Source organism: Micromonas commoda, chromosome 7, assembly GCF_000090985.2.
Source record: "Micromonas commoda chromosome 7, complete sequence".
Classification (NCBI taxonomy): domain Eukaryota; kingdom Viridiplantae; phylum Chlorophyta; class Mamiellophyceae; order Mamiellales; family Mamiellaceae; genus Micromonas; species Micromonas commoda.
Genome location: NC_013044.1, coordinates 113,342 through 139,942, shown reverse-complemented (window position 1 = coordinate 139,942; position 26,601 = coordinate 113,342). Strand labels below are relative to the sequence as shown.

Here is a 26,601-nt window from a genome sequence, read left to right as displayed (position 1 = left end):
AACATTTCAGCATCGCTCGTCGCTTCGTCTCGGTTTTCTCGGAGCGCCCGAGGCGAGTCCCTTCTCGGGAGAAACCGTCACTGTCAGTTTTCTGGGAACGCTCGAGCCCGCCCCCAGGTCGTCATAGCTCGTATCGCCGTGCGCCATGAGCACCATCTGGCACCCACCCTTCGTTAGCGGGGTCCCCATCGTCGTCAAAGAAGAGCCCGACGACCACCACCACCAACCCCCCGCCGTCAACGTCGAACCTCCCGCGGACGAGGAAGACGAAAAGTCCGAGGATCTCGCGGGGAAGATGTCGACGATTTGGCGACCCAACCTCGACCGGCTGTACGCCAGCGTCGCCGAGATGGAGGGATCGGAGAGCGAAGAGGAGGACAAGGATGTGACGAAGAAGGGCGTGAAGAGGAAGAGAGCCCCTCGCACGAAGGGGCCATGCGAGCATGGGGTGAAGCCTCGGTCGAGATGCAAGGTGTGCAGCGCCTGTCCGCACGGGAAGTGGCGCCGTCGGTGCAAGGAGTGTGGCGGGGCATCAATATGCGAGCACGGTCGTCGGCGCCATAGCTGCAAGGAGTGCGGCGGTGCATCAATCTGCCAGCACGGTCGTCGGCGCTCTCAGTGCAAGGAGTGCGGCGGGTCTCAAATCTGCGTGCACGATCGTATTCGCGCTTACTGCAAGGAGTGTGGTGGGTCTCAAATCTGCAAGCACGCTCGTCAGCGCTCTCATTGCAAGGAGTGCGGTGGGTCTGCTTTCTGCGAGCACGATCGTATTCGCTCTCGGTGCAAGGAGTGCGGCGGGTCTGATGTCTGCGAGCACGATCGTATTCGCTCCACGTGCAAGGAGTGCAAGAAATAGTCCGAGATGGTGCTCAACACGTTGCCTTTGTATTACTCGTCAGCTCGCGACGCCCTCGGCGGCGCTACTCGCCTCTCCCCTCCGCCGCGCGCCCCCTCACCGTCTCCACGGCGCCTCCTCCATCACCTCCGCGAACGCCTCCGTCTTCGCGAAGTCCTCCACGTACAGCGCCTTGACGATCGTCCTCGTCCCCTCGCTCGCAGCGGCCACCCTGTGCCACGCCGCGCCCGCCTCGAACACCAACGCCGAGTTCGCCGGCGGCGCCAAACCCCGAACCAAACCGTCGCTCCCCACCCACTCCGTCCGGCCGTCGCTGTCGTTCACCACGGTGTATATGAGCTCCACCTGGGGACGCTCGTAGAGGACGACGTCCTGGTGCCACGCCATGGAGGACCCGGGCCGGTACAGTCGCGCCTCCACGGGGTAGTCGCCCAGTACGAGTCCCTCCGCGCCGGACGCGTCGCGGAGCTTCCGTAACGCCCGAGCGTTACAGAACGCGGCGTACGCCTCGGACGTCGGCGGGACCACCGCGGAGAGCCGCCCGGTGGCAAACGAGTGGTCGCTCTTCATGCGTTTGCGGAGCTTCGTACATCCCGCTGAAACCGCGGCAAATGCATCGGCGTCGAGGAAGTTTGGGAGGTACCACACCCTCGCGTTCGGGTCGGCGTGAGGGGCGTCGACGTCGAGGTCGAGCGAACGCGTGACGGGGGAGAAGAACGGCGACGATGGGACGGGAACGCCGGGGACGCGCGTCGACGACGAGGGCGAGGATGGGGATGACGGGGAGGTCTCGGCGAGGGACGGGATGGACGCATCTTCGGCGGACGACGCGCGCCGTCGCGCCGGCAACGCGCGACGACCGCCCGGCACCGCGCGTCTCCCTCGCGATGGGGCGACGATGCACCGAGGCGATGGACCGGCGCTCGCGCGTGCCGCGCGTGCCGCCCCCGGCGACCCTCCGGTGCGCGCGCACGCGCTCATGCCGCCCTGCCGCCGCGAGTGCCCACCCGCACGGGGCCCCCCAACTTGCACACTGTCACCGCGGAAATTTGACGCGACGTGATGATGACCGTGAAACGAGGGTTTGCGTTGCGGCTCACCTCAGAACTGACAGCGCACGTGCGCACGAGGCTGAAGGGTCGCGGCGGCAGTCGCCAGACGACGCACGATCCGAGCGAGGGCGCGGGACCCATCGTCGCGTATCAGGTCGCGGTCCATCAGGTCGCGGAGCGGCGCCGCGTGGCGAGCGTCCGTCGAATAGGTTTGCCGACGGTGCGTGCGGTGGCGATCGACGATTTTCATTTTCATTCGCCCGACGGGGACGCGCCTCCCGCGTCGCGCCCGAGCCCGGCCCGCGGTGTGTTGCGCACCAACCTTCCCGAGGAGAGGACGATGACCATGTTTTCTCTGTGGTATTTGAACAAGTACGCCAATGCCATGTGCGCAGCTTTGAAACTAATCTGAAACGCTGACTCTCCGAGCCGGGAAGGCTTCGCGCGGTTTCGCAACACCCTCTTCTTCGCCCCGATTCGACCCGCGCCCGAACCGCGACGCGCGCATTCCGATGAGGAACAATAAAACTTTCGTTCTACCTAGGTCCGTGACAATGCGGAGAACTTTCACCTTGGAGAACTGAGGAACGCGCGTCGCGCCCGGCCCGTTCGCTTCGACGCCCGATCGTCCCGCCCCCGATCGACAAGACACGGCGACGCGCACCGCGGTTTCTGATGATTCAGACGGTTGTGTTTCTTTCCGAGTTCGACTCATGAGGAATGAACAACTAATTGGAGACCTGATATGAAGAGCCGCGGATCGGACCGCGTCGTCGCGCGACGCTAGAAACCCCGGCGCCCACCCGCGAACCCGCCCGATCCTGAACCCCCGCATCCCCGCCAACCGCCGATTCAACGCAGGCGCAAAGACGAATCGAGAAGCCAAGATGGGCGTCCTGATGTCCCGCGTGATGGCCGCGTTCGGCGACAAGGAGGCTCGCATCCTCGTCCTCGGCCTGGATAACGCGGGGAAAACCACGATCCTGTACCGCCTGCAGGTGGGCGCGGTGGTCTCGACGATCCCCACCATCGGCTTCAACGTGGAGACGGTGACTTTCAAGAATGTCAAGTTTCAGGTTTGGGATCTGGGCGGGCAGACCTCCATACGGCCGTACTGGCGGTGCTATTACCCGAACACGACGGCGATAGTGTACGTGGTGGATAGCTGCGATAAGGAGCGGATACCCACCAGTAAGGAGGAGCTGCAGGGTATACTGGAGGAGGACGAGCTGCGCAACTGCATCATCATGATTTTTGCCAACAAGCAGGACCTGCCCGAGGCGGCCACGGAGGTTGAGATCACGGAGGGTCTGGGACTGAACGGAGTCAAGGACAGGCAGTGGGCCATATTCAAAACGTCCGCGCTCAAGGGAGAGGGGTTGTGGGAGGGGATGGAGTGGCTCAGCCAGCAGCTGAAGGCTCGCGAGGGCAAGTCCTCGTTCTGGAGCATGTTCGGTTACTGACGGGACCCGTGCGTAGCAACATAAGAAGGGGAATAGCGTAGTCGAGACCCTCATTTCGTGTACAATGACGATAACCCTCGTTTAAAAAAAAGCGTCGCAGCCTCACAAGAACGTGTCCGCGACGGTCGGATTCGACGCGTACGGCATCACGCAGTCGCCGAGGAGCGCCGCCGCCGCCGCCACCTGTGCGGCGACGACCATCGGATCTTCGCTCTCCTCGCCCTCCGTCGCGTTGGGATCGATCGCGAGCTCAACCGCGCCCACCGCCGCGTTCTCTTCCCCGTCGTCGACATCCTTGGAGCTCCCACCCGCGGGAGGAGCCTTGCGCTTACCGCGCCGAGGCGGAGGCGATTTCTTCTCGGGCGGTTCCCCCGCGGCGGGTGCCGCCGGGGGCCTTCCAGACGCCGCCACGTCCACCCTGAGCGTATTCTTGGCGATGGTCCACCCCTTGACGACGCTCGCGGGCACCGGCGTCGCCTTCTCCTTCCCTTTCTCTCCCTTCCCCGCGCCCCCCGGCTCGGGGTACTCTTTCCTCATCAGCTCCGCGCGTCGCTCCGGATCCTTTCGCTCGCGTTCCTCGCGCTGCTTCGCGGCGAGCGCCGCGTGGAGACACGCGCCGATGGCCTCCTTCAACGCGTCGTGCACGCGCCTCGCCTCTGAGCTCGTCACCCGTCTCTTGGCGTGCTCCCTCGTCTCCGCCTCGGTAACGGCTCCCCCATCCGGGGGTAACGGCTCGGGGGCTTCCACGAGGTGGGGCTCCAACACCTCGAGGTACGCCTTGAGGTTCGGGACGATGAGCAGGCGCGTGACCCGAGGGCCGAGCGCGGCTAAGCCGGCAATGGCGCCAAAGTGCGTGGAAAACGGCTTGCGCGGGTCGAGCATCGCGCGCAGGAGCGTGCGGGTGATGCGGGGCTGTATCGTGGGGTAGTCCTTACCGAACCGCGCGCATATGCCGGACATGACCTCCGCCGAGTATCGCCGCAAGGTCCAGTGGTCGTCGGTCGGGTCGGCGCTGAGCCGCTTGGCCACCATGCACGTGATGAGCGTCGGCATGAGCTGGTGCAGGTAGAGCTCCACGTGGATCTCGGGATTGGAGCACAACGCCTCGATCGTCCCCACGAGCGCCTTGAGCCTGGGCATGTTACGAAGCGACGTCGCCACCTCGTCCTGCACGAACTGGGTGAAGTAGGGCAGGAGCTGGTGCAGCCCGCTATCGGTGGCGAGGGACTCGAGCGCGGCTCTGAGCACGGGAGCCTCGGCGCCGCGTTCGCCCCCGCCCCCCCTCACGACGGCGGTGATGCGGTCGAAGTACAGCTGGAGCTCCTTGCTGAGCTCGTGCGCGACGACGGGTTGCACGACCGCGCCGGTTCCTTCTTCCGGTTTGACCGCTCCCGTCGCGCCGGGCGGGGGCTTGACGTCGCCGGGGATGACGGGCGATCGGAACAGCCTGTCGTTCTCGGTCGATGTGACGCCCGGGGTTCGATCGAGCTCGGGTCGGGGCGCGGGATTTTCCGGTATGAGCGGTTGCACGCCCTCGACCGCGAGCCAGTGCGGCACGACGTTCACGGCGATGGGCGGGCGCGGGAGCTTCGCGGCGAGGATGTCCTTGAGGTCGAGTATCTTGTTCTCCGGGATGTACAGCTCCGGGTGGCCGGGAACTTCGTGGAACGGGATGGGGCCGGCGCCCGCGGGGAAGCCGTAGAGCGGTTCGCACCGTCGCATGACCAAGGAAGAGTTGATGTCGTCGGTGCTGAGCTCGGTGCGCTTGCTGTGGCGCATGAACTTGCACGCGTCCTGGATCACCTCCCTCAATCGGTACTCGACGTCGGGCGCCAGCGCGCGCGCCACCTCGTCCGCTAAGGACTCGATGCCGACGTGCTGCGCGATCACCTTGATGCTCGCATCGGGGACGTGATCGAGCTCCGAGAGCTTGGACACCGACTCCGTCACGGGGGGTTCGCTGGCCATGACGATCGTCGACGCCTTCAAACGCGCCCCGCAGCAATGCCCTAGTCGCTCCGAGCAACAACGCGAAGAGACTGGCCTGCTGTCCGGCGTTGCCCGGGCTCGGAAAAATCAAAAAAAACACGAAAAAAAAAAAACACGTGCGCGACACCCAAAAAGTGACAAAAGGGCAATTTCGTCGTCACGTGGCAAACAAACGCGCCCACTTGTCACTCAAAGTTGGGCGCGCGCGGGGATCGGGAACGAGGCGTTCCCGTCCAGCGCGATGGTGGCCCTCGCGCCGTTCCTGGCCATCTTCGGCATTAAGCGCGTGAGCAAGTTCCGGCGGCGATGGACCGAGCGGAAGAGGCTGGTGATACAGTCCTCGTGGGCGGCGCTTCTCTCGGCGCACGGCAACGACCGGATGGCGACGGGCTCCAAGATATTTCGAAAGCTCTTCACCGGGGACACCGCCGTACTCCGCCTGTTCCCGTTCCGGCACCAGGCGCGCACCTTATTCGTCAGCGCGCCCTTCAAGCTCCACGCCAAGCTGTTCGTCGACACGATGACGGAGCTCATCGCCAACCTGCACGACCTGGAGAAGGTGGAGCGCGACGTACGAGAGTTGGGAAAGCGCCACCTCACGTACGGGGTCCAGCCGGCGCACTTCGACGCGATGGGCGAGGCGCTCATCGCCGTCCTCGACGAGTCGTGCCACCACCCGAGCGATGAGGTCACGCTGGACAAGGAGGAACGCGACGCGTGGTTGGGGTTCTGGGGTTTCATCGCCAAGGAGACGCAGAGGGGACGGAAAGGAATAATTGCGTCCAACCCGGGAAGCCGGAGGGCTTCGGAGGACGGCAAGCCACGTGCGAAAGGGGGGATGAGCGCGGCTTGATTGAGACGGGTCGACGCGTCGCGCGGGGCCCGGATATTACCGTCCCGGCGCGTCGCATTCAACATGTTGTAACCGAGTACGAGTGTAAGTTATCGCGTGCACCCGGGAAGGGACCCGCCGGTGGCGCGAGCACCAAACCCGCACGGCTGTTTTGCCCACGTGTTGCCCACGTGCCAGCGGCGTGTCGATGTCGCGTCGTGTCAAGCCACAGCTAGTCTAACAAGGCACCAGAATCGGGGCGCGGGGAGGCGGCATGGCGAGCGGACCGGACGAGGAGACCGGCGAGATCCGCCCGGCGCCGTTCGAGCTCGAGCCCGAGCCGACGCCCGCGCCGCGCGGCCGGAAACCCGCGGCGTGGCGCGCGTCCCGCTGGACCGGGGGCGCCGCGTCCGTCGCGCTGTTCCTCCTCATCCTGGGCGGGCTGGCGTCGAGCCGCGAGGGGGGCGCGGCGCGGGGTCGCGGGTGGCGACCGCACGATCCGCGCCCCGCGGACGCGCGGCCCGTCGTGGACCCGCGCTCGACGCTCACGCTGGACGGACCCGACCGGCCCGTCGCCGTGGGCGCGGCGGAGGAGATGGCGCACGTGCACGCGATCGACGCCGAAACCGAACGGTGGTCCATGCTCCTCCCCGCCATCTCCGCGGACCATAGGGTCTTCGGCAAGCCCCGCGGGAACGGGAAACGCGCCGGACCCGACCAGCGCCTCGGCTTCGCATGCCACCGACGCGCCATACCGAGGGCGCTGGACGAGCCCCTGTCCATCGTGGGGTTCGAACCCGTGACCACGCGGCCGGAGGCGACGCACCACATCACCGCCTTCGGCTGCGACGCGGGCGCGGAGTCGTTGCCGGAGACGTTCTTCGGTGCCACGTGCGCGGTCTGGGCGTTCGCGGTGAACAAGGAGAACGCGGGTCCTGGGGGTAAGAAGGCGCCGTGCAGGGTGATGATCTACGCGTACGATAAGGGCGCGAGCGGTTTTAGGACGCCCGAGGGAACGGCGGTGAAGGTTGGGAAAGGCACCGGGATCACGCACGTGGTGTACCAGGTGCACTACCTCGTGCCGATGGAGGAGGCGGTGCCGATTAACCCGTGGGCGGACTCGAGCGGGATCGTGTTCGAGATTGCGAGGGGAGAGGCGCACAGGTCGCGGCCCAAATCTTTGGGCGTCATGGCGGCGATGCACACGCGCATGCAGCTGCCGACGGGGGAGGCGAAGCTACCGTTTTCCTACACGGTCGGCCCCTTTCGCGATCGTCTCGCGCCCGACTTCGAGGCTGGCGCCGGTGAGGTGACGCTCGTCGCCGCGCACCTCCACGGCCATCACATGCTCAAGAGGTACGAGACCGGTTTGATTCGGGGCGGGAAACAGGAGCCCTTCGGCGTTATTCCCGCGTATCGTGGCTACGGACCGGACCAGTCGTTTCATCCCCTGCCGCTCGGGGTTGACAACGCCGGGGCGTCGGTCACGATGGGCCCAGACGACGTCATGTACATCACGTGCACGTTCGACACGAGCGACGCGGGCGGCGACTGGGTGGACTACGGCGTGGCGCACGGCGCGGAGATGTGCGGGCAGATTCTCTATTACCACCCCTTCGCGTCGAAAGCCGAAGCCGGCGGGGACGGGGGCGCGGGCAGGCTGGTCCGACCGGAGCCGACGTCGGGCGAGGACAGGGACAACGACCTGTACAACGTCTTCTTCAACCAGACGGACATACTGACCGAAGGCGTCGAGCAGGATATGGTGGAGGGGGCGGCGCACGCGCTCGCGGGCGCGAGCCAGTTCATAGTAAACTAACCACCTTTAAGGTAACCTCGAAGGTACCCGAGGTAACTTTTAGTACCAACGTCGCGTGTTACAAGTATTAGACGAATCATCAACGGCGTACACGTATCCGTCAAGAGGGCCGAGGGGGTCGCGGGGGAAGCGGCGACGTGCCGAGCGGCGACGGCGACTTCCTCGTCGGGCTCACGCTACCGCCCCGTCCGAACCCGACCCCGGTGGGCACCCCCGTGGGCACCCCCGCCGCCGCCGCCCACGCCCGTGCGTGCGTCGTTTCAACCCCGGTGGGCACGCCGAAACCCGTCACTACCGCGTCCGGGGAGGTGCCCGCGCCGACGCTCGCCCTGGCGAAGGGGTTAGCGCCCGGCGGGGTCGAACCCTTGCCGTTCGTGGGCGACGGGGAGCCGACGCCGCCGACGCTGCCGACCCCTCCGAAGAGGGGCTGCGGACCCCTGAGCCCGCGCGTGAGCTTCCTCGGCCTCGGGTTCAACGAGTTCGGGTAGCCCAGCGAGTTTGGCAGGGACCCACCGCTTCCGGGTTTCGCGCCCCTGGAGCTCAGCGAGTCCCTTCGGCCGGCGCCCCCCGGGTCGGTGTCGTCATCCGACGAACTCTCGCCCACGTCCTCGGACCCGAGCTCGGAGTCCAGGGTGGCGACGTCGTCGTCGTCGTCGTCGTCGTCGCTGAACCCGTCGTCGTCGTCGTCGCGGGCGTTGCCCCGCCACGTGACGTAACTCTGCGGCAGCCGGAGGAGCGCCGAGGACCGTCTCAGCAGGTACGGGTCAAACGGGAAGAACATCCGTAGCGGCCGACGGTGTCTCACAGCCTCCGCCACCTCCCTCCCGAGCGTCGCCACCGACTGCGTGCGACGTATGCCGGCCGCGCCGTTGTGCGATCCGGCGCGCGACCCCCCCTCGCCGACGGCTTGCGCGGCGACGTCCTCGACGGTGAAACTTCCGCCTCCCCCCGCGCCGCCCCCATCCGCGCGGTCCTTGCGCTCCTTGTCCTCGCGCTTGTGACGCTCGATGAGCGCCTGATCGAACCCCTCCATCCCCGCCGCGGCGGCGCGAACCAAAAACTCGATGACCACCTCGGAGACGCAGGTGTGGAGGGGCTGGAGGCGAGAGTAGAGGATCTGTCGGAGCGGCATGGACCGAAGAGTCTCCGCGGGTTCGCCACCGTGCCGCGTTATGTCGTCCATGCGATAGCAGAGGACGTACATGAGCGTCTGACACGCGCTGTCAAACACCGCGAGCGTCGCGGCCGACGCGTTCGCGAACTCCACCTGCTCCGTGCCCGTCGCCTCGTTGCTGTTGTTGTTGTTGTTGGTGTTGTTGTTGGTGTTGGTGTTGTTGTCGCCGCCAGCTGTGTCGCCGTTTTCGCCATTTTCGTTTATCTGAAACGACGAACCAAACCCGCGCGAGAGTCCCTCGCTCTTCACCCTCGCCACGCTCGTCACCCCCGCGCCGCTCGTCGCGCTCTCCACCGTGGCCCAGCACCAGTGCGCCAGCCGCCTCAGCGTCGCCGCGAGGAACGGAGGGCGCAGCCACGCGGCGCGGGCCAAAAAGCTGGCCAAGTACGCCGCCGACGCGAGCCTCGGAGCCGGGCGAGCGATCGGGTCGGTGACGCGCCCGATGAGCTGGTCCACGATCCGCGCGCTCAACATTTGCGCGGTCCCGTCGAATTCACCCGTCAGTGCGTTCGCGACGTGGGGCCCGCCGTTGGCGCCGAGAGAGGCGCCGGGAGATGTCGCCTTCGCCGCCGCTTCCCGGGCGCACGCGTGAAACACCAAAAACTGCGTAAACTTTGACTCGTGCGCGGGGAGCAGGGTAGACACGAACACCTTCAGCAGGCACTCGTTCAACGCCGCGGCGTCGCCGGAGTCTATCCGCCTGTCGATGTGCGCCAGCACGAGCGTCATCATCGAGTCGATCATGTCGATCTGCTCCTCGATCTCGTCGCGGCCGCCGCCGTGGTGCATCGGCGATCGAATCGATCCCTGCCTCGCCCCGCCCGCGCCGGACTCGCCGCGCTCCCACGCCGCCGCCTGTCGCACCAGCTCCTGCTCGATGGTCTTCTCGATGTCCTCGAGCTCGAATATGCCCCCCGCGCCGTTCTCCTTCCCGTCGTCCTCCTCGTCCTCAACCTCGGTCTCGTCATCGTCGGAGAGGTCGCCGTCGGGGGCGATATCCTGCCATCTGATCTCCACGTCCACGTCCAGCAGGTGTCTCACCACGCCCCGCAGCAGGCCGTCGCGTAAGGGCCGTCCCGCGGGCGTCTCCACCAAGGCGAACGCGGCTCGGAGGTACTGGCACTGCCGAGCCTTGACGGCTGTCTTGTGCGGGATCCTTTGAAGTAAGATGCCGCCGAGCACGGTGGCGGACAGGGGCACCAGGGTGAGGATCTGGGTGATGGCGCCGACGATCATGGCGGTGGTCTCCGCCGCGGACCGAGGCGGCGGTCCCTTAGGATCCGATTCGTCGTCGTCCATGTCCTCCCCGTCGCCCCGCGACGCGTCCGCGCCCGGAGACGGCGACTGCCCCGTCCTCATGTACGCGTCCAGCTCATCCTCCAACCGTCCTTCGGGGTAGCCCCTCGGGGGCAGGAACGCCTCGACGAGCATGTCGAGGCACGTCGCGAGCATCGAGCCGGTGTGAGTGCTCATCAGGTTGACGCAGAACTGCACGACGAGCCTCGCGATGTCCTCGTGGCAGAGCCAGAGCGAGGTGCCCATGACGCGCCGCAGCAGTTCCTCGTGTAGCCGCTCGTCGAGCGACGACACGTTCTCGCCGAGCACCTCCAGCATGAGCAGCTTGTCCGGGTCCCCGGAGGGCGTCGCGGACGCGAGGCCGTCCAACGCCTCGAGGACCTCGTAGTACTGCGCTCGCCGCCCGCCCCGCACCCCGTCCAGCGAGTTCTTGACGAACTGCTTGACGTACTGCTTCGCGCTCTCGGGATCCGGTTGGTCGTCGTCGCTGCCTTCCGAGTCGTGGTCGTCCGCCTCCATCGACGCCGTGGCGCTAGGGCTCGCCGGCTCCGCGCGTCCGCCCCTAGCCTTCTGCCGGGCCACCGCGGAGAGGTCCATCTCTCTCTCTCTCTCTCTCTCTCCGCCGCCCCGACACCGCCGCCCAAAAATGCCCGAGAAAAGCGAGGTTTCCCTCCTTCGTCGAGCGGAGGATCCGCTCGCGGGGCGATTGTGACTGCCCATCGTTGGGGCGAGCGGAAATAAAAAATATTCACGAGACTTTCTATGCGATCGGGATACGTCGAGGTCATCAATATAGGTTAAAATCGTGCTGGGCGATTTTCGGGTTAACAAACCGTCGTTGTTTTCGACTTCAGCTCGACCAATCAGCGGCGGATACGTCTTTCGCAGGATAAACTAAAGGTGAATGAAGACGATGCGGAGCGATTGAGACGACGGCACCGCACACGTCGACGCCGCGCCTTCGCACCGAAGGAACGTCGCACTAACACACCACCAACACCACGATGGTCGTCGGTCTCTCCGCGCCCGCGATGTCGGCGCTCTCCAGCCGCGCGGCGGTGGGCCAGAGGGTCCGCGCTCGCGTCGCGGTCCCGTCGGCCACGTCCCCTTCGTCGCGCCGCCCTCTCCGCGTCGTCGCCGAGGACTTCCCCCAGCCCGCGCAGATCAAGAACACGGACAACTACCGCGACGGTGAGGCCCTGTCCAAGAAGTTCAAGGAGCTCAAGGGCATGGGCGAGAAGAAGAAGGTTGTCATCGTGGGCGGCGGCCTCTCCGGCCTGGCGTGCGCCAAGTACCTCGTCGACGCGGGCCACGAGCCCATCGTGCTCGAGGGCCGCGACGTGCTTGGCGGCAAGGTGTCCGCGTGGAAGGACAAGGACGGCGACTGGATCGAGACCGGCCTTCACATCTTCTTCGGCGCCTACCCCAACATGATGAACCTCTTCGCCGAGCTCGACATCGAGGACCGCCTCCAGTGGAAGGTGCACAAGATGATCTTCGCCATGCAGGAGCTCCCCGGCGAGTTCACCACCTTCGACTTTGTCAAGGGCATCCCCGCGCCCTTGAACTTCGGCCTCGCCATCCTCCTCAACCAGAAGATGCTCACGCTCGGCGAGAAGCTCCAGACCGCGCCGCCTCTGATCCCCATGCTCATCGAGGGCCAGGACTTCATCGACGAGCAGGACGAGCTCTCCGTCCTCGACTTCATGCGCAAGTACGGCATGCCCGATCGCATCAACGAGGAGGTGTTCATCTCCATGGCCAAGGCGCTCGATTTCATCGACCCCGATAAGCTCTCCATGACCGTCGTGTTGACCGCCATGAACCGTTTCCTCAACGAGACCGACGGGCTGCAGATGGCCTTCCTCGACGGCAACCAGCCCGACAGGCTCTGCGCGCCGATGGTGGACCACATCAAGGCTGGCGGCGGCGACGTCAAGCTGAAGCAGCGCGTCAAGGAGTTCGTGCTCAACGACGACGGCAGCGTCAAGTGCCTCAAGATGGTGTCCGGCGAGGAGATCGTCGCGGACGAGTACGTCTCCGCGGTGCCCGTGGACATCATGAAGAGGATGATGCCCAAGCAGTGGGGCACCATGCCCTTCTTCCACCAGATCCAGGAGCTCGAGGGCATCCCCGTCATCAACATCCACCTCTGGTTCGACCGTAAGCTCAAGAACGTGGACCACCTCTGCTTCTCCAGGTCCCCGCTCCTCTCTGTCTACGCCGACATGTCCACCACCTGCAAGGAGTACTACGACGAGGAGAAGTCCATGCTCGAGCTCGTCTTTGCGCCGTGCTCGCCACTCGCCGGCGGCAAAACCAACTGGATCGCCAAGTCCAACGAGGAGATCGTGGAGGCGACCATGAAGGAGCTCGAGAGGCTCTTCCCGCTCGAGATCGGACCCAAGTCCCCCGACGGCGTCGGCGCCAAGCTCCTCAAGCACGCGGTGGTCAAGACGCCCAGGTCCGTGTACGCCGCCATCCCGGGCCGGAACAAGTACCGCCCCTCGCAGGCGACGCCAATCTCCAACTTTACCCTCGCGGGCGACTGGACAAGCCAGAAGTTCCTCGGGTCGATGGAGGGCGCCGTGCTCGCGGGTAAGCTCGCGGCGGAGGTGGTCACCGATAAGGCTGTGTACGGGGCGCCCACCAAGGGCCTCAAGAAGATTGTGCCGGATGTCATCGCGGAGGCGAGGAAGCTCCAGGAGAAGGAGCCGGTGGGTGTGACCGGGGAGTCCGAGGTTTCCTTCGGCGGCGGATGCGTGATGGAGGATGCGGACGAGAAGGAGCTCGCGGTGCTCGACCCGGAGCAGATGGTGAAGCTCGAGGGCGCGCCCGCCCGCTAATTCACCGACACGTCGACCGCAATACCCTGTCTTGCCGTAAATTTTATCATAATACGATTCTTTCTTCGCAATTCGTCTGCTCGCTAGCTAGTAGTACTGCTTGCGCGGGTTACCCAGCGGGTTCGGCCTGTACCTGTATCCCGTGGACATTCGCTTCTTATACTGCTCGTAAATGTCGTCCTGCGACGAAGGCGCGGTGGGATCCGAGGCTCCCAGGCCCTTGCGCTCGAGGGGATTATACCCCAACCCGCCCCCACCTCCGCCGCCGTTGAGCCTCGCCTCGATGGCCTGCTTCGCCTGCGCAGCCTGTGCCGCCGGATCCCCCGCCGCCGCCATCATCCGCACGCGCTCGTGCTCGGGCACGAACTGATCCATGTGATGCCCCCGCCTGCCCAACGCGTCGTACTTGGCGTCGATCTCCTCGTGACGGATCGGCCTGTTGACCCCCATTCGCCGCGCCTCCGCCTCAGCCGGCGTCGATCCGTCCAGCTGTGCGCCGGGAATGGGGTCGCTGAAACCCTTGCGCTCCGACCGTTGGCGCTCGACGCGCTCGCGCTCGGCGCGCTTGTCCTCGCGCCACTTCTCCTCCCTCGCCGCGCGCTGCGCGAAGAACTCCATCGCCCGCAGCGGGTCCCGCGCCGCGGCGTCCTTGTCGAACCCGACCACTCCGCCCGACAGCTGTGCGCCGGGTGTAGGGGTGCCGTCGGGGGTGCCGTCGGGGGTGCCGTCGGCGAACCCGGACCTGGACGCGGCGGTGATCCCCGCGGGTCCCTGCGCGCGCGGGTCGTGGTAGAACCTGCGCTCGTCGCGGCGCGGACGGGGTCGGTCCGGCGAAGATGTAGTGGCATTCGACGACGCGATGGGCGCCCCGCCGACGACGCCCGAAGCCGCCGCCGTTCGCTCAGAGTCCGGGGCTGCGCCGGGTGTTTGTCTCTGGGGCGCGGGACCGGCGTCCCAGCCCGAGTTTGGCCGTTGGGCGGGCGCTTCGGGGGGATTTTGTTCCCCCGGGGCCATCCCCCACCGGCTCCTCCGTCTCGGCTGCGAGGCGATTGCGTCGTCGGGTGGCGGAGGAGGAGGGATCCCGGCGGGCGGGGTCATCGCCGCGGGCGCGGCGGGTTGAGCGGGAGCGGGCGCGGTGGACGCGCCCGCTCCCGATTTCTCCCCGCCCACCGCTTCCGCGATCTTTGATTCGTAGTACCTGTAGTCGTTGCACGTCTTATCGTGGAGGAACCTGAAGGGGGTGTCGCCGCCGGGATTTTTGGCGCGCGCCCCTTCTTCGGCCGCGCGTCCCCTCGCCGCCACGAATGCGGCGAGCTTGTCCGCGGCGCGCTTCACCTCCGGATCCTCCGGTTCCTTGACCGCTGTTTCATCAGATGCGAGATGAGTGTCAGTGACGGTGATCGGGGCGAGGGTTTGGACGGTGTTCGACGGATCTGAGAGCCGTCGATTTACTCTTGTGATCAATTCAAGTCATACGTTCGGACTTGAGCCGCTTTAGCTCCTTCTCCTCTTCGTCCTCTTCGTCGTCCGCCAGCTGCGTGGCGAACTTCTGCCGCTTGGCCTTCATACCGAACGAGAGTTTCATCATGGCGACGAAGATACCTCCTCCTTCGCGCCCTCGGCTCTGGCTTTGGCCCGGGGGGCGCGATAGAATTCTCGGGCTCCCTCGTTGTCTCCTCGATTTTCGCGATCGGCGGTCGGTTGACCTCAAGTCCTTCCGCTCGCGTCACCGCACGGGCTTCGGTTTCTCCTCCTCTTCGAGTCCCTGCAACGCCGGCGGCGGGGGCAGCTTGCCTTTGCTGAAGTACGGGCCTTCCGCCCTGAACTTCGCCTCCTCGAGCTTCATCCGCTTGTATTCCATCAACGTCTCCTGCGACGACGGCGGCGCGATCTGCTTGGGGCAGTAGAACGGATCGTTCCACTCCCTGGTCACCCCGGGCAGTCCCCTGGTGTGCCACACCCCGGAGATGCGCTCAACCTCCGCGGTCTGCTCGCGCATCTCCTCCAGCGCCGCCACCTGCGCCGGATCGGAGGCGTCGATCTTGCTCTCGAAGTACTTGAGTTTGTCTCTGAGCGCATCGCGGCGCTCGTCGACGATGCTGGCGCCGTAACGCTCCGGTCTGGTGCTGACGCCCGTCTCGCTCTCATGCGCCATCGGGGCCGCGCGGGTCTCCTCGGAGAACGACACTCGCTTGCCGGCGCCGTGCTTGGGCATGTCGGTCGGAGGATATCGACGCTCGCGGAGGGGTTGATCGATGCGAGACACGCGTCGGGAGGGAGCGGTGGGGCGCAATATCGGCTCCGCCGCCTTCGTCTCGCGCCACGTGCGGTGGGTTCGTGCGGTGCGTCGAGGCGTTTTCGGCGGTTCGGCTTCCGAAGGACCAGTGTCCGGCCGGAGATTTTGCAGGTGGGGAGCGCCAAGAAAGCTGCGCCAAGATCTCAGCGTGACTTTTTGTTTTTCGAGCGAGCGGCTAGGATTGTCCCCTCGGTAGCTCGCTCCGCTGAAGGACCCGCGCAGACAACATGAGCGCGGCTACGGTGGTGGACACGCTCGCCGCCACGCGCGGTGTACCCGCGCCGTCCTCGCGGCGCGCGCCGGCCGCGCGCGCGGCCTCGTCCCCCGCGGCGATGTTTCACGCTCGTCCGGGCCAGATCCGCCGAGGCCTAGGTTCGACCAAGGCGCCGTCGACGACCGGCCGCGGCAGGCGGCTCGCGAGGGTCCGCGCGGGCAAGGACAAGGACATCGAGGCGGAATCAGCCGCCGCGATCGGCGACTTCGACCCGCTCGGCCTCGCGAGCGAGTCCGAGGCTGTCGACGCGGACGCACCCGCGCGAGACGCGCGATCTGAGAACCCGGGCGACGAAGACGAGAAAACCGGCGACGCCGAGGAAACCGCGGCGCCGGACGCCTCGGGTTCGGCGTCCGGCGAGGAGACCCCGTCGCGAAACAAGACGTCGTCGGAGAAGAAGAACGCGTCCGATGCCGAGGGAAAGGACTCCGACGCTTCAAACGCGGGGTCTCCCAACCCCTTCGCCAAGCTGGTGCCCAAGGGTGTCCGCGACTGGTTCACGTCCATCCCCGCAAACGCGCAGGCGCGACACGTCGACCAGCTCTACGAGGCCGCGGACGCGTCCCCGGGCAACTTCGTCAAGCAGGACACGCTGATGCGGGAGCTGTACGCGTCCAAGCGGTACGACGACGTCATCAAGCGGTTCGAGGAGCGCGACTTCGCGTCGGGGCCCGGCTCCGTGGTGGCGTACCTCAACTCGATGGCCAAGCTGGGCAAGCTCGAGCAGTTCGACGTCCAGATGCCGCCCAAGTCGCAGATATCCATGATGAGCGTCGAGGTGATGAAGGACAAGAACCTGCGCCTCAGCGGCGACGAGGCTGTCGAGCGCGTGATGGAGTCGGTGGCCACCGCCGCGGCGGACAAATCCGAACTCCCGATTTTTCTAAGAGACTTGAGCGTCCGAAGCAAGGGCAAACCCGAGGTGGCCAAGCTCCCCGCGGGTCGATCGGCCGCGGCGCCGCTGCACGTGGTCATCTCCGACGGCGCGGGGGGTGTCGCGCGCGGCGCCGGGGCGAAGGCGGGCGACAACGGATTGGTAAACTTTTTGTTTTACTGCACGCTGGGGCTCTGCGCGTGGGGAGGCATGGGCGCGGTGAGGCAGTACGCCGGCAAGGTGTCCGCCAGCAAGGGTGCGTCCACCTCCTTGATGACGTCCTCGCAGACGGCGAACAGGCAGGGCGGCTTGTTACCGGGCGACGCCAAGCCTTCGCTCCCGGCGGCGCAGAAGAAGGAGTCCTCGTTCGACCCCAAGGAGTACAACAAGGAGGCGCTGAGCGAAAAGTCCGTCAAGACGTTCAACGACGTCAAGGGGTGCGACGAGGCGAAGCAGGAGCTCCAGGAGATTGTCGAGTACCTCAAAAACCCCGACCTGTTCACCAGGCTGGGGGGTAAGCTTCCCAAGGGTGTCCTGCTGTCGGGTCCCCCGGGCACCGGGAAGACTTTGCTCGCCAGGGCCGTAGCGGGCGAAGCCGGCGTGCCCTTCTTTTACCGCGCGGGCAGCGAGTTCGAGGAGATGTTCGTGGGCGTGGGCAGCAAGCGCGTGAGGCAGCTGTTCAGCGCCGCCAAGAAGAAGACCCCGTGCATCGTCTTCATCGACGAGATTGACGCGGTGGGCACGAGCCGGAAGGCGTTTGAGACGCAGAGTCGGAAGACGCTGAACCAGCTCCTGACCGAGATGGACGGGTTCGAGCAGAACGAGGGCATCATCGTCATCGCCGCGACGAACATCCCGGAACAACTCGACCCGGCGTTGACGCGCCCGGGGCGGTTCGACAGGCTGATTCACGTCCCGAACCCCGACATCGGCGGCAGACGAGAGATTCTCGCGCATTACCTCTCCGATAAACCCGTCGAGGCGGACGTCGACGTGGAATCCCTGGCGCGCGGCACGTCCGGTTTCAGCGGCGCCGAGCTGTTCAACCTCGTGAACATGGCGTGCGTCCAGGCGGCGGTGACGGGGGAGACGACGATCACGTCCGAGCTTCTCGACTGGGCCAAGGATAGGATCGTCATGGGCGTCGAGCGAAAGTCCGCCGTCCTCACCGAGGAGTCCAAGAGACTCACCGCGTACCACGAGGCTGGACACGCCATCGTCGCCCTGCGAACCCCGGGCGCGATGCCCGTGCACAAGGCCACGATCGTTCCGCGCGGAAGCGCGCTCGGCATGGTCACCCAGCTCCCCGATAAGGACGAGACGTCCATCACCCGAAAGCAGCTTCTCGCCAGGCTCGACGTATGCATGGGCGGCAGGGTGGCCGAGGAGTTGATCTTCGGGAAGGACGAGGTGACCACCGGCGCGCTGTCCGACCTGCAGCAGGCCACCAGGCTGGCGACGTACATGGTCGGCGAGGTTGGTCTGTCGTCGCTCGTGGGACCCGTCCACGTGGACTCCATGAGCAAAGGGGGTCGCAGAGCGACGGAGGCGCTGGTGGACAAGGAGGTGGTTCAGCTCCTTCGCGATTCTCACGCGAGGGTGACCAAGCTGCTGACGAAACACACCGCGGACCTGCACACGCTCTCCGCGGAGATGCTCAGGCAGGAGACGCTGACGGGCGACGAGATTCGCGCGGTGCTGGGGATGGAGCCGGCGATCAAGCCCGCGCCGCCGCCGCCGAAGCACAAGCCGAAAATTGCCGGCGGGGACGAGGCGGCGCTGAAGGAGGCGGAGGCGTCGAACAATCCGGGCGAAACCGAGAAGGACGGCGAGGAGACGATCGACATTTTGCTCCCAGAGGTTGTCGAGCCGGTCGAGGCGATCGGGGACAAGTCCGAGGCTAAGGAGAGCGAGGTGCCCGCGTGACGCGAGCGCAACGAATACGCACGAAAAATTCATTCCGCAAAACAAGAATGATACCCCCGCCGTCCACCTAATCTTACCTGTCCTCGTTCCTGGCGTCGAGACCCGCCAGCTCCACCGCCACCCTCGCCCCCACCCGCGCGTTGTTCTTGACCAGCGCCACGTTACTCTCCAGGCTCTTACCTCCGGTCAGCTCGCGGATCCGCTTGAGCAAAAACGGCGTGGACGCGTTCCCCGAGATTCCCGCCTCTTTCGCCTCCGCCAGCGCCCGCTCGATCGCCCGCTCGGACGTTGCGCCGTCCGCCTCGTGCTCCGCCGGGATGGGCACCGCGAGCACCGTACCGCCCAATCCCAGTCGACGCCCGGCTTTGACCACCGCGGCCGCCTCGCGCGCAGTGTCCACCCGACCCGGCGCGGCGCATCCCGACTTTCTCGTGAAAAACGCCGGAAACTCGTCCACGCCGTAGCCCAAAACGCACGCGCCCTGCGTCTCGAGGTACTCCAGCGTCCGCGGGATGTCGAGCACGGACTTGGCCCCGGCGCACACCACGCAGACGGGGGTTTTGCCGAGTTCGGTGAGGTCGGCGGAGACGTCCATGGTGTTTTGGCCGTCGCGATGGACGCCGCCGACGCCGCCGGTGACGAAGATCTCGACGCCCGCCCTGTGCGCGAGGAGCATGGTGGCGCTGACGGTGGTGGCGCCCGTGGCGCCCCTCGCGATGCACGACGCGACGTCGCGGCGGGACACCTTGAGCGCGGACGGTCCGAGCTTCGCGAGACGCGCGAGCTGGTCGTCGGTGAGTCCGACGCGGGGCACGCCGTCGACGATGGCGATGGTCGCGGGCGTGGCGCCGTTCGCGCGGACGATGGCCTCCACCTCGCGCGCCATGGAGAGGTTATCGGGATAGGGCATGCCGTGCGAGATGATCGTGGACTCGAGCGCCACCACCGGTCCACGACGTCGCACCGCCTCCGCCACGTCCGGCGCGAGCTGGACCGATCCGAGGACCGCGTCGGCACCGCGCTTTCGTCCCCAGGACCGACCGAACGAGCCGGATCCCGCGGTCGGATTGAGGCGCACGTCGCGGTGGCCCGCGAGGTGCGAGGCGAGCGTCGTCACGCGCCTGCTCGCGCGTTCGTCCATGGGCCCGATCCGTCGGCGTCGGTCCCCGTCGCCCTGCGCCGACTCCGTTTGACTTTGAAACGAAAGCGACTGAGAGTTTTATGCTGACGTGCAGTCTGCTCGTTCGTGCCGCACAACGAAGCCGCGCGAGTGGCATGACCGCCGGAATCCGCGCGGGCGTCCTCCTGGCGTTCCTGTGCGCATCGCTGCCCCTCGATACCCGCGCCGACCCCGCGTTCACGACGGAACGAACGCTGGAGGAGGTGCCCCCGAGCTCGATGCCGGGCGGGGTGAGCGCCCCGGTGGAGGAGTCCCACCTGCCGCTGTACAGGGCGCACGCCCTCGCGGCGCTGGACGCGCTGAACCGAGCGAGGGACGAGCGCGAGGGGGTGTACGAGCTCGGAGACGTGCTGGAGGCCCGCACGCAGGTCGTCGCAGGTCAGTCGTCGCCACGGCCCGATCAACACCCGACGCGCGCCCGGGATGCCGACTCTGAAAATCCTTCCCTCCCTTGTCGACGCAGGACTGATGGTGCACGTGAAGTACCAAGCCGTGAGGGGGTCCGAGACGACCGTGTGCGCGGCGAAGGTGTGGCAAAAGCTCGACGGCACGCACGAGGTCACGTCGAACACGTGCGAAGAACGGCGATGAGACACGACGCCGGCGGTGATCAAGATCCAAACGCTCGACAAACCTCACTCACTCCTCGAGAACCTCCTCCGATCCCTCGTCGTCGTCTTCGTCGTGGTTCGGCTCCACCCCGTCGTCGTCGTCGTCGTCGTCGTCGTCGTCGTCCCCCGGTGACGGTTCATCTCCCTGTTCGATCCCCTCCATCGCGATCGTCACCACATCCCCGGCGAACAGGTACGTCGCGATCGCGCCGACGGCGACGAGCACGGACCATCGACTCCGCCGCCTGAACCTTCGCTCCTTCGCGCTCAGCGGCTTCTCCTCCCCGTCGCCGCCGAAACCGCTCTCGCGACGCCCCCACCAGTTGCGACGTCCCCGTACGTTGGCGCTCGGCGGTTCCCTCCACGACGACGAGTCCAACGCCCCCGGCGCTGACCCGCCTCGGCCGGGGTTACCTCCATCCGGCGTCGGAAACGTGGATCGCTCCACGGCTTCGACGTACTTGATTAGCGCCGGGAAATCCTTCATGATCCCCCGCGCCACGTCCATGCACGGCGCCCTCGCGTGGTACGCGAGGTGCGCGAACAATAGGGCGTCGACGCTCGTCGGCTTGGCGCCCAGCAGGTACGGACCGCCCGTCGACGCCAGCTTGGCGGCGAGCGACGCGTACGCGTCTCTCAAGCCGTCCCTCACCCGATCGTCGTTCGATTCGACCGCCGAGGCACCCGCCAGCTGTGTCCTGCGCCACATCCAGGGTAGGACGTGCGACAGCGGAGCGGGAAAGGCTGCGCCGTACGCTAGCCTGGTGTGTTTCGCGAACCGGTCCTTATCGATCCACTGGTACCACGCGGTGGTGGTCGCGAGCTTGTGCTCGACGAGGGCGACGTACGCCGCGAGTTGGGCACGATCGTCGGGACCGAGGTGGGCGTCGACGTCGCGTACCTTGCGCCTGAGGTGCTCGACGATGCGGTGCCTCGCGAGGGCGCCGGTGGGATCCCTGTTGGTGTCGCCCGGGACGGCGCCGCCGACGACGTCGAGGTTCTGGTCGAGCGCGGGGAGCGCGCCGGACGGGGAGGCGTAGTGCGTGCGGCAATCCTCGACGGCGAAGCGGAGGCCCGCCAGACGCAGGTAGGTCTCCACCGCGATGCACTCGGGGGAGAGGGAAGGGAGGTTCCATCGTCCGGGCCACCTGTGTAGGATGAGCTCGGGCGTCTCCGAGGAGCTCATGGGCGCGTCTTTGGCTCGGTGCACCGAGCCGTGCGACGAGAAGCGGTGATCGGCCCTTTTTGAACCTTCCGCGCTGTCTTTGACGCGGGCGGGGTGCCCAACCGTCTGAACCGTCAGCGCTCTCGTTTGGTCCTCGGGATTTTCAGGAGCGCTCCGGAAATTTTGGAAATTTCTATGGTTTCCGGTAACGATTCGAATTGCAATTTTGCAAATGATGACGCGTAGGAACTTTCACCTCACTCGGGTGCCTACGGCAATTTTCGGGCGTTCGACATATGACACATCGCCGGATCCCTTCTTGTTACGGGCCTGTTTTGTCGATCGCCGAAGGTGACGACCGATGTAAAATTCTCATCCGAACCCTGCGGGAACAAGGAGGACGCGGGTTCGCGCAGAGGGAGACGCGCGGGCGCGGGCGACGCGGAGGCCGGTCGCTTCCGATCCAGGACTAAGGGAAGGATCGGTCCCACCGCGCGCGTTCGAGGTAGTCGGACGGGAGAAACCCGCACCCGCAGATCCGAACCCCTGCGTGCTGCAGGCTTCGTCGGTTTTTTATTTCCGGGCGCGGGGCGATGGGTTCCCGAGGCTCGGGCGAGATGAACAACATCATGATGGAGGAGGATGACCCGATGGATCTGGGTAAGCCGATGAGCGCGGACGAGTTCCATGACAGGTTCGACGAAGGCCGCGACCCGGGCCTGGGCTTCTACAGGCATGACTATGACTCCGTGCATCAGTTGGACAACCTCGAGGAGGTCATCGCGCAGGCGCTCCCGCGCGACCGTGGCGCGATGGAACGGGATACCGAGCGCGAGGGCATGCCGCTAGAGACCGTCATCCCGTACGACTTCGATCCCATGCGAGACACCATCATCATCGACATCCCGCGCGGGTACGGCGCCGCGTCGGGCAAGACCATGGAGATCAAGTGCCACAAGTTCAAGCCCGGCGCGGCTGTCGCCATCCCGGTTCCGAAGTTCACGGCGGCCGGGGGCGTCGCTCAGGGAAGCGCCATCGGGAGCGCATCAGACTCGAGGACGATGGGCACGACGTCCGAGGCGGAGCCCGCGCCGTCGACGACCGGAACCACCGGAACCGCCGGAACTGGCTCCGACGACGGGGACAATGCGACGGCGGGGAAGAGCGTGCTCGCCTTGCGCGCCAAGTCCGCTACCCGCACCACCACGGTGTCGCAGCTGTGCACACACGGCAACTCCGCCTTTGACGACGTCGACCACACGACGGAGGAGTTGACGGAGTTCAAGGCGGAGGTGACCTTGATGGACGAGCTCGGGCGGCTCATCGACGGCGGCGGAGACAGTGACGGATCGGGGGATGGGGCGGGCGCGGTGAGCGGCGAGCCGCCGGGCGGCGGCGAATCGGCGCAATCCGGCCGGCGTTCGGCGCGGGAGGATTCGAGCGCGGACGGCATCTGGTTCACCGACAAGAAGGTGGACGCGGACCGAAGGAGGGACCGAGAAAGAGGGACCGAAGGAGGGACCGAAAGAGGGACCGAGAAGGTTGACTTTGGCGGCGACGCGGCGGCGGTGACGGCGGCGCGCGGCGATGCCTCGACCCCGGGCACGGACGAGAGGAGCGTCTCGGAGACCAGGTCGAAGAGCAGGGCGGACATGGACGAGATGGGGGTCCCGCTCGAAGATCTGGAGGGGTGGGTCGTCGACTCCCCCGCCAAGAAGGACGGGCTGAAGAAGAAGAAGAAGGAGAAGAAGAAGAAGAAGCTCACGTGGTTCTTCGGCAAGAGCTCGGGTTGGGGCTTCTTCGGGTCTGGAAAGAAAGGGGACTTGGACCCGCAGGGTCTGCACCTCAACGAGTCGGCGCTGGAGAAGATGCAAAAATCCGGCCGCGGCGATACCCCGTCGTCGAGAAGGGCGAGCATCGACGAGCCTAGACGGAACAGCTTCGACGGTTACGGGAGGCGAAGCGGCGAGTGGCGGGGGCCCGATCCGTGGAGCGGGATGATGCCCCGCGCCGGTCAGCCGCCGGTGAAACGGAGCAGCGGCAAATCCATCGTCTCGCACGGCTCCTCCGGGTCGATCGAATCCCTGAAAGAGGCGCTCGCCGCGAGGCAGAACTCCTTCGGTCTGGTGCAACGCGCGGATTCGATGACGGTGCCCAACGGAACGGGCGGTCACGCTTTCAAGGTTGTCGCGTGCCAGGGTCTCACGGTGCAAGACGACCACGCCTGGAACGGGCGAGCCAGGCCGCGTTCCCCCGATCGCGTCGCCAGGCCCAGCCAGGTGGACTCGAACGGGCGACGACGTAGCTCGCTGGACTCTGAGTCTGGGGAGGAGTCGGAACCCGTGGTGATGCCCAGGTCCAACTACGTTCAGCGAATGGAGAGGAAGGAGAGGCGGGAAACCTCCGCGGGCGGGGACGGTTCCGCGATGCGACGACGCACGGGTCGCGCGGTGGACAAGAAGAACGTGCCGGGCGTGCTCTATCTGGACGATATGCCCTTCGCCGAGGGTGGCTTTGCCAAGGTGTACAGAGGCGCGTTCAACAACGACGGGTTATCAATCGCCGTCGCCATCAAGCAGATGACCTACTCGCTCCCCGAGGGCGAGACCCCGACGTCTCTCAAGTTCTCCCGCGATCTCGTCACCAGTCGCGACGAGCGGACCCCGGGCGATAGGGCGCGAGACAAGCTGAGGGGGATGGGGAGGTCGGCGACGCGCGAGGTTGAGATTTCAAAGTTGTGCACCCACAGGAACGTGGTGTCGCACATCATGGATCACACCGGCCCGTCGACCGACCCGGCGGACATCGCCGAGGGTGCCACCATACGGGAAGACGGCGAGGCGGAGCACGAGCCGTTACTCGGCAAGACGTCGCGCTGGAAAACGTACATCATCACCGAGTTTTGCATCGGCGGTTCTCTCCGCGATATCCTTCGCCAGCCCGAGCTCGTCGCGGCTACCAAGCAGGTCAGGTCGTCCGCGGCGCAGCTGTGCGTGCTGAAGCAGGTGGTGGAGGGAATGAAGTACCTGCACTCCATCGGCGTCGTGCACAACGACCTGAAGGCGTCCAACGTCTTGCTGCACCCCAGCGGCGAGACCAACTGCAGGTGGAGCGCGAAGATCGGCGATTTCGGCATTGCCAGACGGATCCCGCCCGGTGCCGCCCGCGTGCCCCTGGACATCATGAACGGCACGGTGTCGCACATGGCGCCGGAGCTGCTGAACGACAAGTTCATGTCCCGGGCCACGGACGTTTACTCGTTCGGGGTGTTACTGTGGGAGATTGCGGCGCAGGGCGAGACGCCGTTTTCGGGTATCGACGCCGTGGACGTCGTCGCCGCCGTCGTCAAGCACGACCTCCGGCCAAAGTTTGCGGAGAATGCGTTTTGGCCGTTGGTTCAGCTCGCCACGCGGTGCTGGCACGCGGATCCGCACGAACGCCCGAGTTTCGAGCGGATCGGCGTGGATCTGTCCGCCTGGGAGCCGCTCGTGACGTTCCAGAGGGTGGAGAACGTGTCGTACATGCCCATCCGCGAGGGGACGGAGGGCATGTCCGGCGCGGATGCGACGCTGACGGAGGGCATCGACGACAACGACTCGAAGAACCCCAGCCAGGCGAGCAGCGAGATGCCGCTGAGCACGGCGAGCGTGGAGTCGCTCGAGGCGCACGCTCGAGAATTACGCATAGCGGGAGGGGAGTGAGTCGCGCCCCGCGCCCCGGATCAGTCAGCCGCGCTGATCAGAGATAACATCTTTTTTTGCAAAATACCTTCAAGGTAGTGTTGAAAATACAGCAGTCGACTATCTATGATGTCCATGTCACGCGCGCGAGAGGATGGTTATGGGCGTGGCGCTCATCGGATTGAACGGAATGGATACCCTCAGTTCGCCTCGCATCGCTCTGGCCGAAGCCGGTTCCCTCCGCTTCCGCTTCCCAGTCTCTCCCCACCTCAGCAGGGTCAACCTCGCCCTTCCCACCTCATCCTTCGTGTTCGGCCTCCAAACCGCGTCGGCGGTGTCGGGCACGCTGGGGAGTCGATTCTCGCCCTCCTCGCGGTCCTTCTCGCGAACCGGAGAGTTTGAACGCTTGAGCATCGCCTTCAGCCTGGCCTTGGGGGGAACCCCCGCGTTCATCGCGTGTACCGGGTGCTGAGCCAAAACGGAGTGTGTCGCATCGACGCGCATGTCCGTCCGTTTCCCGTCTCGGAGCCGCGAAGAAAGATGGTCTTGAGATGCGGGAAGCTGACCGGACAAAAAATCCTCGGGATGCACGAAAAAAACGCCCGCCTCGTTGGCTGGCGGCCTCGTCCCGGGCTCACAACCCACCCGCGCTTCGCGTGAGACGCTCGAAATGAACATGCTCGACGACGATGACGAGGAGGTGATCGGCCCCACCATCTGGGAGGCGGCCGCCGAGGAGGAGATCCAGGAGAACTTCTGGTGCGTCGCCCGCGAACCCTCCACGCGCGATCTTGTCACCTCGGAACGAACAATCAGCGCCCCTCGGACTTCCGACCTCCCGACGCGCATCTGACGCGCTCATCGCCCGCACCCCGCACCGTCCACCATTGCAGGGAGTATCACTGCCGCAAGAACCGCAACGAGGGCAAGGGTGACGCCGTTTACAACAACCTCGCGTACCTGCCCGTGTGCAACTGCATGCCCGTCTGCAGGAAGGGGTGCAGGAACCCAATCTGGATGTGGACAAAGAAGAAGTGAGGGGGCGGCGCACGGCATAGGGGTCTCGGCCGGGGCGGCGTGTCCACTGGATTATTCACCAGAACTTCCTCTCTACATTGCACAGATGTTTTCACGCGTCCCAAGCGCATCATGTGTGTGTGTTTGAACTCACACAAGATGTATTCGATGCCGCAGGCAGGAACGCGTGAAAACATCTGTGAATGGCGAATCCAGTGCACGCGTCGCCCGACCTAAGCCCGTAGACGCCG

At 65.9% G+C, this 26,601-nt stretch overlaps 14 protein-coding genes across 14 annotated transcripts; 8 read left to right on the top strand and 6 right to left on the bottom strand.

Moving 5' to 3' along the window:
* Window positions 1-145: 145 nt before the first annotated feature.
* Window positions 146-856, top strand: MICPUN_59777 (predicted protein; the record flags this gene model as incomplete). Its single annotated transcript, XM_002503759.1, has 1 exon — window positions 146-856. The coding sequence occupies one exon, from the start codon at window positions 146-148 to the stop codon at window positions 854-856; it is 711 nt and encodes a 236-aa protein (XP_002503805.1).
* Window positions 857-864: 8 nt separating this feature from the next.
* MICPUN_108543 (predicted protein) lies at window positions 865-1,841 on the bottom strand. Its single transcript, XM_002503401.1, has one exon. It carries the CDS (start codon window positions 1,835-1,837, stop codon window positions 953-955), a length of 885 nt encoding a protein of 294 aa, XP_002503447.1. The 5' UTR covers window positions 1,838-1,841; the 3' UTR covers window positions 865-952.
* A 954-nt stretch (window positions 1,842-2,795) lies between these two features.
* Window positions 2,796-3,371, top strand: MICPUN_83378 (predicted protein; the record flags this gene model as incomplete). The annotated part of the gene is made up of 1 exon (XM_002503758.1): window positions 2,796-3,371. The coding sequence occupies one exon, from the start codon at window positions 2,796-2,798 to the stop codon at window positions 3,369-3,371; it is 576 nt and encodes a 191-aa protein (XP_002503804.1).
* A 594-nt stretch (window positions 3,372-3,965) lies between these two features.
* MICPUN_67311 (predicted protein) lies at window positions 3,966-5,282 on the bottom strand (the record flags this gene model as incomplete). The annotated part of the gene is made up of 3 exons (XM_002503400.1): window positions 3,966-4,064; window positions 4,119-4,781; window positions 4,842-5,282. Coding segments are annotated over 3 exons (1,203 nt in total), but the record flags the coding sequence as incomplete, so codon positions are not given.
* Window positions 5,283-5,559: 277 nt separating this feature from the next.
* On the top strand, window positions 5,560-6,304 carry MICPUN_108542 (predicted protein). The gene has a single exon (XM_002503757.1). It carries the CDS (start codon window positions 5,602-5,604, stop codon window positions 6,211-6,213), a length of 612 nt encoding a protein of 203 aa, XP_002503803.1. The 5' UTR covers window positions 5,560-5,601; the 3' UTR covers window positions 6,214-6,304.
* Window positions 6,305-6,787: 483 nt separating this feature from the next.
* MICPUN_50858 (copper type II ascorbate-dependent monooxygenase) lies at window positions 6,788-8,094 on the top strand (the record flags this gene model as incomplete). The annotated part of the gene is made up of 1 exon (XM_002503756.1): window positions 6,788-8,094. The coding sequence occupies one exon, from the start codon at window positions 6,788-6,790 to the stop codon at window positions 8,009-8,011; it is 1,224 nt and encodes a 407-aa protein (XP_002503802.1). The 3' UTR covers window positions 8,012-8,094.
* Window positions 8,095-8,111: 17 nt separating this feature from the next.
* Window positions 8,112-11,078, bottom strand: MICPUN_101294 (predicted protein; the record flags this gene model as incomplete). Its single annotated transcript, XM_002503399.1, has 1 exon — window positions 8,112-11,078. The coding sequence occupies one exon, from the start codon at window positions 11,076-11,078 to the stop codon at window positions 8,112-8,114; it is 2,967 nt and encodes a 988-aa protein (XP_002503445.1).
* A 434-nt stretch (window positions 11,079-11,512) lies between these two features.
* Window positions 11,513-13,398, top strand: PDS1 (phytoene desaturase; the record flags this gene model as incomplete). The annotated part of the gene is made up of 1 exon (XM_002503755.1): window positions 11,513-13,398. One exon carries the CDS (start codon window positions 11,513-11,515, stop codon window positions 13,325-13,327), a length of 1,815 nt encoding a protein of 604 aa, XP_002503801.1. The 3' UTR covers window positions 13,328-13,398.
* A 16-nt stretch (window positions 13,399-13,414) lies between these two features.
* On the bottom strand, window positions 13,415-15,482 carry MICPUN_59769 (predicted protein; the record flags this gene model as incomplete). The annotated part of the gene is made up of 3 exons (XM_002503398.1): window positions 13,415-14,688; window positions 14,804-14,951; window positions 15,063-15,482. 3 exons carry the CDS (start codon window positions 15,480-15,482, stop codon window positions 13,415-13,417), a joined length of 1,842 nt encoding a protein of 613 aa, XP_002503444.1.
* Window positions 15,483-15,850: 368 nt separating this feature from the next.
* On the top strand, window positions 15,851-18,735 carry MICPUN_59768 (predicted protein; the record flags this gene model as incomplete). Its single annotated transcript, XM_002503754.1, has 1 exon — window positions 15,851-18,735. The coding sequence occupies one exon, from the start codon at window positions 15,851-15,853 to the stop codon at window positions 18,695-18,697; it is 2,847 nt and encodes a 948-aa protein (XP_002503800.1). The 3' UTR covers window positions 18,698-18,735.
* A 35-nt stretch (window positions 18,736-18,770) lies between these two features.
* On the bottom strand, window positions 18,771-19,880 carry MICPUN_59767 (predicted protein; the record flags this gene model as incomplete). Its single annotated transcript, XM_002503397.1, has 1 exon — window positions 18,771-19,880. The coding sequence occupies exon 1, from the start codon at window positions 19,836-19,838 to the stop codon at window positions 18,771-18,773; it is 1,068 nt and encodes a 355-aa protein (XP_002503443.1). The 5' UTR covers window positions 19,839-19,880.
* A 586-nt stretch (window positions 19,881-20,466) lies between these two features.
* Window positions 20,467-21,707, bottom strand: MICPUN_108538 (predicted protein). Its single transcript, XM_002503396.1, has one exon. The coding sequence runs from the start codon at window positions 21,672-21,674 to the stop codon at window positions 20,517-20,519; it is 1,158 nt and encodes a 385-aa protein (XP_002503442.1). The 5' UTR covers window positions 21,675-21,707; the 3' UTR covers window positions 20,467-20,516.
* Window positions 21,708-22,246: 539 nt separating this feature from the next.
* On the top strand, window positions 22,247-25,805 carry MICPUN_59765 (predicted protein; the record flags this gene model as incomplete). The annotated part of the gene is made up of 2 exons (XM_002503753.1): window positions 22,247-25,350; window positions 25,487-25,805. 2 exons carry the CDS (start codon window positions 22,247-22,249, stop codon window positions 25,803-25,805), a joined length of 3,423 nt encoding a protein of 1,140 aa, XP_002503799.1.
* A 198-nt stretch (window positions 25,806-26,003) lies between these two features.
* Window positions 26,004-26,371, top strand: MICPUN_59764 (predicted protein; the record flags this gene model as incomplete). Its single annotated transcript, XM_002503752.1, has 2 exons — window positions 26,004-26,092; window positions 26,227-26,371. The coding sequence occupies 2 exons, from the start codon at window positions 26,004-26,006 to the stop codon at window positions 26,369-26,371; spliced, it is 234 nt and encodes a 77-aa protein (XP_002503798.1).
* Window positions 26,372-26,601: the final 230 nt, after the last annotated feature.

Coding starts and splice junctions, on each gene's coding strand:
- MICPUN_108543 (XM_002503401.1), bottom strand. CDS start 1,837: ATGAGCGCGTGCGCGCGCACCGGAGGGTCGCCGGGGGCGGCACGCGCG.
- MICPUN_108542 (XM_002503757.1), top strand. CDS start 5,602: ATGGTGGCCCTCGCGCCGTTCCTGGCCATCTTCGGCATTAAGCGCGTG.
- MICPUN_108538 (XM_002503396.1), bottom strand. CDS start 21,674: ATGAGCTCCTCGGAGACGCCCGAGCTCATCCTACACAGGTGGCCCGGA.